The following is a 10,497-nucleotide window of genomic DNA, read 5'->3' as shown; positions in this document are numbered from 1 at the left end:
CTCGCATGCAATTCATATAAGTCATGCAATGTTAATTGCTGCTGTTACCAGCAATTATTGCATTCTGTATTAGTACAGATTTTTTTTTAAATGGGAATGCCACATATCATTTCAAGCATATTGATATCAACTCTAATGTTAGAGTATTTTACTAGAAAAGGGTAGGTTGCTTGGTTTGACTATAAATCAGTCATAAGTCGTATTATTATTAATTTATCTGTCTATTATTTTTTTTTAGAGTAATTCAATCCCGATAACAAACTGCAATCATTCTTAAAGGATGGGTCGTTAATAAAAGAACAAGAATGGCAGAGTTTAATGCTCTCCAGGCTAGAGGTTATGCCTTAGGATGCTTTAGGAAGAGCGATCCTTCAGCTTGCAAAGGTTTTCTGTACAGAACAGCTGTGTCATAAATGAGAAAACGCTGGCTGAGTATAACTCTTAATAAGAGTTATAACAGAATTTAGAGTGCTGCATCTACATGTGGAGACAAACCATCTTCCACTCCAGGTGCCGTGGACTATATGATTTGTGGTTATACAGAAATGGCTCTTTGGATAAGGATTAGAAGTTCTGTTTCATTTGGCTTATCTACTTATAGAGCTAAAGCAGAAAAAAATAATAATTACTTGGATAATAAATCACTGCCCTTTGCTTGAAAAGTTTCTATAACAGCCCATTGTCCTCCAGAAGGAAAGGGAATAAATAGTCTTCAAGAATGAAAGGTAATCTATTCTTTTCCCATTTCCTTATTTAGTTAAACTATGTATATGCTGTCCTTTCTCTTTATGGACATTATCAAAAGATATACGGTAGTCCTCGACTACCATTCATTTAGTGACCATTCAAAGTTACAACGGCACTGAAAAGAGTGACTTATGACTGTTTTTCACACTTACGACCGTTGCAGCATCCCCCGCGGTCACGTGATCAAAATTTGCCCGCTTGGCAACTGGTTCATATTTATGATGGTTGCAGTTTCCCGGGGGGTCATGTGACCAGCTTTTGTGACCTTCTGACAAGCAAAGTCAGTGGGGAAGCCAGATGCACTTAACAACCGGGTTACTGCCTTGTCAACTGCAGCGATCCACTTAACAACTATGGCAAGAAAGGTCATAAAAACTAACATAACAACTGTCCCATTTAGCAACAGAAATGTTGGGGCCAATTGTGGTCATAGGTCAAGGACTACCTGTAACAAGTGAAAATATGAAATGTACCTCAAAAACATTTAGAGCCTCAAAAACCAGTAGACTGAATGCACTCAGGGCTGGCCTCTCAAAAGGTGATTTCCTCAGCTGATAAGACTTTAAATTTCATTGTGACCGCTCTGAACTGGGTCTGGAAAGCAACTGGCCACCAGTGAAATTGTTCCAAGCCAGGAGTAACATGGGACCTCCAGGAGACACCACTCACTATTGATGAAGCCACTTTTCTGTAGTAACTGCAATTTTCATTCTCGGGAGCTGCTGCTAAAGAAATGCATGGCAATAAATCAGCCTTGAGGTTATCATTGCATGGATTTTAGGATTCTTTATCAGCTAAAACTGCTGTGGCTCTCCAGGGTTAATGCTGAATCCAGAAGATCCACTAGACTACAAAATTGATTCTTAAGGGGGTCTTTTTCTAAAACAAGCATTATGGGCAGTCCTTGACATACAACAGTCCATTTAGTTCAAGATTATAACGGCAATGAAAAAAGTGACTTATGACATTGCAGCATCCCCATGATCACGTGATCAAAATTCGGACTGACTCGTATTTATGACGGTTGCAGTGTCCCAGGATCGTGAGATCACCTTTTGCGACCTTCTGACAAGCAAAGCCAATGGAGAAGTCAGATTCACTTAACAACCGTGTTACTAACTTAACAACTGCAGCGATTCACTTAACAACTGTGGCAAGACAGGTCGTAAAATGGGGCAAATTCACTTAACTGTCTCACTTAGCAACGGAAATTTCAGGCTCAGTTGAGGACTATCTGAATTTGCCAAATCCTGATATCCAACTCCCAGCGTTATTCATTGCCATGTCTTATTTTATTCCTTCACATCTAAGTCCAGTGTCATCTGCAGACATTCAGAGGCCCTAGAAACTTTAGACCTTAAGTCTATAAAAAAGGAAAGGAAAGCTAAGTATTATCAGCATATTGGTGGTTTCTGGCCCTCAACTTGAGAACGACATCTCTATGTGATTTCATATTGGAATCAAACAAAATTTTCCCATCTTTAACTATACATGGGAATTTCTGATATTGTCCCTAAATCCTACAGGTTGCAATGCTACTTAAAAAGAGATAAATACTGTACAGTATATAGTAGTATCATATACCTATAGACAGATTAGGTAAAACACTCTCTTTTTTCCATGTGGCAATTACAAATACAGGATTGTATATGTTTGGGATTGTATATGCATTTGGCATCTAATATTTATTTATATTTTTCTTAAAAGTGTTTTAAGCTGTTAATAACTTGATAGCACATCAATTTTGATTGGTTTTTTTTTAAATAAGCTTGCAATATTTTTGCATGTGTAGACAACTTCTAGCAATTTGACTGCTGTTAAAAACAATTCCAGCTGAGTCCACCACTGTCAGATATGATGGATGAGCAATTTATTGCCTGCTGCAGTATTTTCAAATGTTGGCCTTCATTAATGGACCTGAAGTTATTATCAAGTCTATATTTTTTCCGTAAAAATAAATATGATTTCTGAAAATGCATATACCAAAATAAGAGCATTTTATAACAAGCCCAAGCCCTCTCTGAAATTTTATACATAACCTATTCTTCACATTCTGTTTGTGGTCCATTACAGCTCTTACATTGCTAATGTCACGTATTCTACTGCTTATTTGTACTGGATTCTAATCAACATGGAATTTGGCTCATGTAATCCAATCGTTTTACAAGGATTAAAGATAAAAAGATGTAAAACTGGCCTGGAGTTTCTATGCTAACTGGATTCTGTGTCCCTGGCATCCTTTTGATCCACAGAGAACACCATTTCCTCTGACAGGAGTCCAAATATGGAGACAGGTCTCACATGCCAAGATACTTTTGTAAATTGTTTTCATTCTCCTTCTCATCTTCTCCTGGACTACCAGACAGTATTTGATTTGCTACGTTGGGTAGCATGTCAGAATTGGACAAAAGAACAATATGCTACTGGCCGACAAGAGAATGACTTGCATGCATTTTGCCAGGCTTAAAAAAGTAAGATATATAATGAACATTGAAAAATCTAAGCAGAGAAGAGAGAAGGGAAACAGGAGACCTTCTCTGGATAATCAAGTGACTATTTTTAAAGAGAAAGGCTGAAGAAAGGGAAGAAGACACTGCTCCAAATAAAGAATTGCATGAAAATTAGAGCTAGCACATTCCATACTATTTACAAGGAGCCCATGATTATTATATTGAATTACGGACTGGGCAGCATTTTTATAAAGGACAACACTTCAATACTGATAGTAGTGATGTTCAGGATTTCCTGAAAGCCACTGTAGATCCAAAATGAAGTTAACAACACGTCTGTCAACAGAGTTCATTTTTAGGAACTGCAGGCTATGCTGCAGTTCAGAATAAAACTGTTCACATCAAGAAGTCTTGTTGCTGATTTAGAAGATCCATCCTGTACATAAAATATTAATCTTAAAGTGACAAATCCTAATGCTATTACAATTATCCTCTGGGAAAACACCATTCACGCACAGTAATTAGAATCAAAACTATACTTTTCAACATGATAGGTACATTGGCTCTGTTACATAATTATTAGAATTAATTAATAGAATTCTATTAATATAGAATTGCTGTATTAATATGATATTGGTAATCAGAGCAGTTTAAAAAAAGACCGAACAAAAGAATAACATATGGAGAAAATAATCTAAAGTAATAAAGTCATAAGAACACCTCTGATTTGATTCTAGATCTAGTTTGTACTCAATATTGACTCTACCCTTGATAAATTCAAATATTACCCAACCAAGTGGAGTATCTAATTCAATACAAAATCCTTAAGAGAAAGAAAAGGGACAAAAATTATTATATATGCCTACCTGAAAAATAGCAAAACCACGGCCACTTGCAGAAATTGTAAGTGTAACAGGCTGTGTGGCTGGAAACTAAAAGAAACGGCAGATTTGAATGTGGTCAGAAAAACATTCCAAACTAAATGAATTGCCTGAAATTAAACTCTTTTTTTTTAACTACAGTACCTCTTTGGTCTTGAGAACAAAGCGGTTTTCATGATCAATTTGGAAAACAGTTGGGTTTTCTTCCATGGATGTATTCACTGTCACATCTATTTCTGTCACAGAATCAGCTGTGAGTGTCGCAAAGGTACTCAAGGCCTGCAGAGCCACTATAGTGTCCTACCCAGAGAAGAAAGAACCGTCCTTGTTAATATGAATGTGGATGAAGTAAGTAGGTCAGTCAGGTGAGCAGGCAGCACCTAAGGAAGCCTGGCTGATTTCAGAAGCTAAGTAGGTACAGATCTGGCTAGTACTTGGATGAGAAGTTATCTGGAAATCCTGGTTCAATAAGCCATACTGACATTTTTTTAAAAAAAGTTTTCTTCACATAGTCAGTCCAAATGCTGATTTAAGTATTGTGCTTTATTATTAGAAAGGGCAGAGTGAGCAGGTAGTTAATCATGGCAGCAACTATAGTTTTATCTTGTCAGGCACACATTTACTCACTCAGTAACTCTTACAAAAGTAGGACAAACTTAATTTATGATAATTTGATTTGGTTTGTCTTAACACAATGCATGAGCTCAATCAGTGGGGCTTTATCATCATATCAGAACCAGGTCATTCTTGCTTGTCTAATAAAGCACATTCACAAAAAGCTTATCTTAGCAATGTGCATAACATTGCATAATAACCCATAATTTTGTCTTGGTGCAAAGATATGAACTTAGGTCTTCCCAAGCCCAAACTCAACGTTCTGACATTTTTAAATAGGATTGATGAATCAAGTGCAACTGGCCCGTGTAGAAAATTAACTGAATCTTTGGCACGCACACAGAGTAGAAGGTTCTGGCTGGCTTCCTTAGAGAATCAAAATCTTTTCTAATTGTTTCGAATTGTTCTTTGAAACATTTATATATAAATTTCTGGCAATGCAGAAGGCCCTAAGTGTGTTCAAATTTCACACATTGCTTGGCAGATTCCTGGTTCAAAATCTATATAAATAAAAATGTAAATGTTCATTTGTTCAAAATCTTAAATCTCCGAAAGTTCTTCACCGATTGCTTTGAAATTTTGACACAATGTTGCATTCAAATATGCGCGTGTTTTTATATACCTACTATTATATAGATGTCACACCTGTGACACAAACATGCGCTTTCTCTTTTCTTTCTTTTCCATTTAACCAGACTGAGCCACAGCAACGCATGGCCGGGTACAGCTAGTTTTAAATAAAAACAATACATCCCTGGGGCCATATACATTTTTAATGATTAATTTTATAAATGCCTGATAATTAGTTTCCTTGAGATAATTTCTAACCTGTGTAGAAGAATAACCTCCCAGGTGATTTCTTTGCTTGCTTAGCCATTTCATAATTGGAATCCCCTCTAACAGTCTTTGTTGAATAAAATGAGACAAGAGGGCATAACCTGCAACTTCAATATCTGCAGAACGTGGCTGCCAGGAATTGGAGAGTCCAGAAGATGGTGATGCCCAGAACCTTAGTTCTCCTGGGAAGAAAAAAAGAAAGAAAGAAGCTTTCACCTCATAAGAAAAAGATACAACTTTGTAAGGTCGGAAGAGTTTATTCTTCTGAAGCTTTTTTTTTTTTTTGAGCAGATGAAATCAATCGCTTCTAAATCCTATAGTTTCTCATATTTAAAGATAACTATTCTCACCCACCCCCAAAATCAATTTCACATTTATCAAATTAATAAACTAGAATTTGTTATACTACATATATATATTTATATATTTTTCTGTACCATAGCTTTCAGCTGTTTGTTCACTGGCAAGAAATGAAACTGGCTGAAAAAAATCCATTTCTGAATTACAACCCCCTCCTCTACTTTGGCCACAGCTATGACTAGATATTCAATTCAGTGTATAATATGGCTCCCAACAGGTTAATTTTCCTGCTTTTTTTTATTCTCAACCATGCCAGGAAAGCAAGCACCAGTTATTTTCTCTTCCGTCTTTAAGTTGCACTTAATAATTTCATTTGGACTAGAAGGAGAAACTTGATAAAACTCTTGTCAATGACACCCAGTTAAAAAACAAAGAAATGGCCAGCATTTCCCAAACCATCTGCTGAATTTTTAAAAACAAACAAACATACAACTATGACAGAGGAATGGTTGCTGAAGATAGTAGAAATTGCTGAGATGATCAAATTGGCCTGTGTGATTAGAGAAAATACTACTTTTTTACTCCATTTTACTTTGTATTAGTTTTTAACATTTGTTTTTAAAACTTTCAATAAGATTATAGTAAACAACAACACCACAACTATGGTTTCTCGTCACTTGAGCTGCGAGGAAAAACTTGGCAGAATACTTGTCAGTTCAAACAAACAGACGGTTTCTGCAGACAGAATACAAAATGGTGATCGAAGGAAAAAAATGGAGTCTGAGGACATGGATGTAACCCATCCTGAACACATTCCAGCCATTTGGAACAGAGATATTCGTATAAGATAGAAGGAAGCCCAACAAGCAGACCAGACTTCCCTGCTTGTACAAGAAAAAGAGGGGAAAAGAAAACCATTCATTTTGATGGAATTTTGAAAATTCAGATGAGGTTTGCCTTCTCACGAGATGAGGGATTGGCTGAGGACAATATCATCTGTTCCAATCCTCCCCAAACAGTAGGCAGTCCATTCTCATGTTGGGGTAAGCAGGAAGAGCAGACCAGCTCATAATCAAACAAGACCCATTCCCATTGTATATGTTTTCAGGCCTGCTTTTCACGTTCACATTTCAGGCCAGCTTTGTAGTTAACACTTGCTATTGCCAAAGTGGTCTCTAAATGCAGGCATGTTTGCTTATTATAGATGTTTCCTTCCCCATAGATATGCCATCGTATCACTGCATCCCACATATATATGCTAATTGGAAATACATTCTCTAAGAGCTGATTGCTCCAAAAATATCCACCATGATATCAGCAGCTGTGGAGAAACACTCAGATTTACAGGAGTCCCTAAAGAAAAAGGGACATTCTTTAAGGAAGGCAGCCAAAAATAGCCCAATGAGAAGTGTACATATCAGGATGGGAAGCAAATACCTTAATAAGAACATGACTCACTGGCAGAAATCCTGCTTAGGTATTCTACTTAAGAATGTGGCAAAACAGGTGAGTGTGGAGGTTTGCTGCTCTTTCAGAATATGAGTTAGTAAAATCTGCATTTTGTGATAAATATTGTACATCAAAAAGAACACACAAATTATAATTATAATAATGATAATGATAGTAAAGTTGGAAGGGACCTTGAAGGTCATCTAGTCCAACCCCCTGCTCAGGCAGGAAAATTATAAAACCTTACTGTGTTGGAATGTGCCATTTAGGTCATCAGATCCAATTGTTTACTCAGTGCAGAAATTCAAATTAACTTCTGTCTTACTAAATATTAATAAGTGGCCTACTGAACAGCTGGTACCGATTATAGGCTCAAATCAATGTGATCTACATTTTCTTTACAGTAGCAGAGAAAGCACAAATCAGGTAATAGTTCATATGCAATTATTAATTGCTACCTGCACATTTTTAATTTAAATAAGAGTCTGTAACATTGTGGAACTGAACTGCATTCAATACCAGAAGGTATCCTGTGACTGTATTGTAACACTAAGCATTTTAAACATGGCCATAAATAACTTTTTAACTAGATCACATCAACCTATTTTATGTTTCCTTTCTTTTATTCCATTGGCATAGATTTGCCTTAAGTGTAACTGGAATGTCAGATTACTCACCCAGGCATAAAGACTATTTTACACTACCTTGTCGTTCTGACCTCTCGTTCAGTCTGTCCAGAGCTCCCTTTGCTGCTGTACTTTTGGCAAGTGATAAAGCGTAAGTCAGAAGAGCCAGCGTGTGATTATCCGATACGATGTTATTTAAATGAAATTCAAGAAAGCCCAGTGCTTTTTTAATAGATTTATCATTCTGGAAAAAGAAAAGTAGCACCTTAAGAAATACTTTAGCATAAACTACAATAACTAGTAGTAGTCTTTATGGTGAACTGTTAAATTACAATTTTTATATTCAAGATAGAAACATACAATGCTAAAATGTGGGATATACTACAAAACATGGCAGCAAACTGGGATTGAGCAAGACAGTACTAACTGTAAGCCTCTAAATATGCTTGTGAGGAGTGGACTATAAATAGTTTGAATTTATGACCAACCTCAAAAAAGAGACTTACAGTCCAACATCCATCCGTGCCCGCCCCCATGGCCATGTAGGTGCTAGGCAACTGGCCCACATTTTCGGCCATTGCAGTATCTCACAAACATGTGTGTTTACTTCCAGTTTCCCAAAAAAAATGTGTTTGCTTAATGGCCACTGCGTTCACTTAATGACTACTGCAAAAAATCCTAAAATCAGGCATGGTTATATGATGACCATCATAATTTACAACCAAAATTGCAGGCTCGATTACGGACGCAATTCAAGGACTACCTCTATTGAAACTTTAAAAGGGAGAAGACAATTAGCAAAGAAACCAGTACTATTATCAACAAACCATATAGTGATTTTCAAAATTCCATTTTTGCTGGGGCCTAACAAAAATATGTATTACTGATGGTGGTGGTGATAAGCCATATGCCAGTTTGTATGTTTCTTTGCACTATAATCCCATAGAAATTGATTTGGACTAAAGAATGAAAACTGCCTTAGTAATAGCATTCTTATGTTCCAATAACTCAAGACATGTCAAACTCACGACATCATGTATCAGAGCTTTCCCCCCATTGCCGGGGAATATGCTAGCATAAGAGGTCCCAGATTCAATTCAAGGAGAAGTGGAAATAACTCCTGACTAAATCTGTGAGCTTTTGGCAATCGATATAGATCACCCTTCCTCTACTGAGCAGATGTTCTTATATACCCCATTCCCATAAAACTAATCAGATGTGTAATCCAACACATCTGGAAGAAATCAGATTGTGAAAAAAGGATTGGTTGCCTGACTTGAGAATGCTGCAGCTTCAAATGCAGTCTTTGGCATTATCCTGATTTAAAGCACTAGCCTGTATTGTAAACAGCTTTACAGTAATTTGTTTCAAATACATTAAGATCACTATCATTACTACCTCATTGAACTGATACTCTAATAGAGCAGTCAAGATATAAGCTGTACGCGAAACAGAATCGCTAGTGCCTCCTTGAAGCTCAGTATGTAGAACTCTTCCAGGTTCCTTAAATTCTCCATTGAATTTCTGATGACCAAGGATCCAAGCAGCTGTTCTCTCCAGGATATATGGATCAATATCAATGTATGGTTGTGCTTGAATGAAACTCCTTAATACAAAAGCTGATAACCTAGGATGCAATTACAATGAAAGTATACTGTTAAGCATTTTTGTCCAAACTAATTCTTTCTATTAAATGGTTGGTTTAGATCAGTGTTTCTCAACCTGAGCTACATTAAGAGGTGTGGATTTCAACTCCCAAAATTCCCCAGGCAGCAAGGCTTTTAATTTGGAAAAAATAGAGCTCAATGGCTTAACATGGCCCATTTTCTGATGTGAATTTGTAATAAGTTATAATAAAAAAAAACTTACGAAAACTACACATTGGGCAACATTATAGATACTCACCATGTACTCCCAGAGGGATCACTGTTTCCAAAGGCACTGAAAGAGCCATCAAATCTTTTATAGAGAAGCTCTCTTTGATAACCTGAACAAGTAAAATATGAGAAGCATACTGAACAAACCAAGCAGTCTGCAGTGTCAGGAGATGCAGTTCTGAAAGGCTTATCACTCATCACTTGTCTGCTAAAAGACAAGGTTCACAAGGATTGAACTTACTCAAACAGTGTTTATATGTTCCCATTATCAAGTGTAAACAACAAAATACAGAGACAGGAAACTTCTGAGACTGGAGGCTAAAATTCAGTTTCCCAACCTTCTAAATGTAACATCACCAAAAAGGGCATTTAAGGGAATAGGGGTGGAAATGGGAACAGAAAGGCTTTGGGAGGCAAAGACCTACTATTTCCCCTATTTTTAATGCCCACAGGAAAAAATGACAATAAAGTTTATCTCTAATCTATTAACTTCACACCAAAACTTGGCAAGTAATATGAAGTAATGCTATCCCAAAGTGGTCACTTTGCCCTGGAATATCAACAGCACCATTTCAGGCAATGAAAGGTCTACAGATAAGATCCTGGAGGATGGCCTGCAGCCCAGAAGTAATAGGAAAATGAATAGGCCCATGACGAAACATAAAGCCAAATTTGTAAAAAAAAAAAAAAAAAAAAAAAAAAAAAAAAAAAAGAA

The 10,497-nt window shown here is 36.7% G+C and overlaps 1 protein-coding gene across 1 annotated transcript in view; it reads right to left on the bottom strand.

Annotated features, from left to right (window-relative positions):
- Window positions 1-10,497, bottom strand: part of CD109 (CD109 molecule) — a 61,918-nt gene that overhangs the window by 10,767 nt on the left and 40,654 nt on the right. The window contains exons 24-29 of the mRNA XM_015817481.1: window positions 9,811-9,892; window positions 9,304-9,532; window positions 7,984-8,149; window positions 5,522-5,712; window positions 4,223-4,378; window positions 4,064-4,129 (exon numbers count right to left, since the gene is read on the bottom strand). Coding sequence (XP_015672967.1) covers window positions 4,064-4,129; window positions 4,223-4,378; window positions 5,522-5,712; window positions 7,984-8,149; window positions 9,304-9,532; window positions 9,811-9,892 — 890 coding nt within the window. The remainder of the gene's footprint in view (window positions 1-4,063; window positions 4,130-4,222; window positions 4,379-5,521; window positions 5,713-7,983; window positions 8,150-9,303; window positions 9,533-9,810; window positions 9,893-10,497) is intronic.

The sequence above is a fragment of the Protobothrops mucrosquamatus genome, unplaced genomic scaffold (assembly GCF_001527695.2).
Source record: "Protobothrops mucrosquamatus isolate PMUCROS unplaced genomic scaffold, P.Mucros_1.0 scaffold594, whole genome shotgun sequence".
NCBI lineage: Eukaryota > Metazoa > Chordata > Lepidosauria > Squamata > Viperidae > Protobothrops > Protobothrops mucrosquamatus.
The sequence above is the reverse complement of the archived record's forward strand: the minus strand, read 5'-3'. Positions and strand labels throughout refer to the sequence as shown.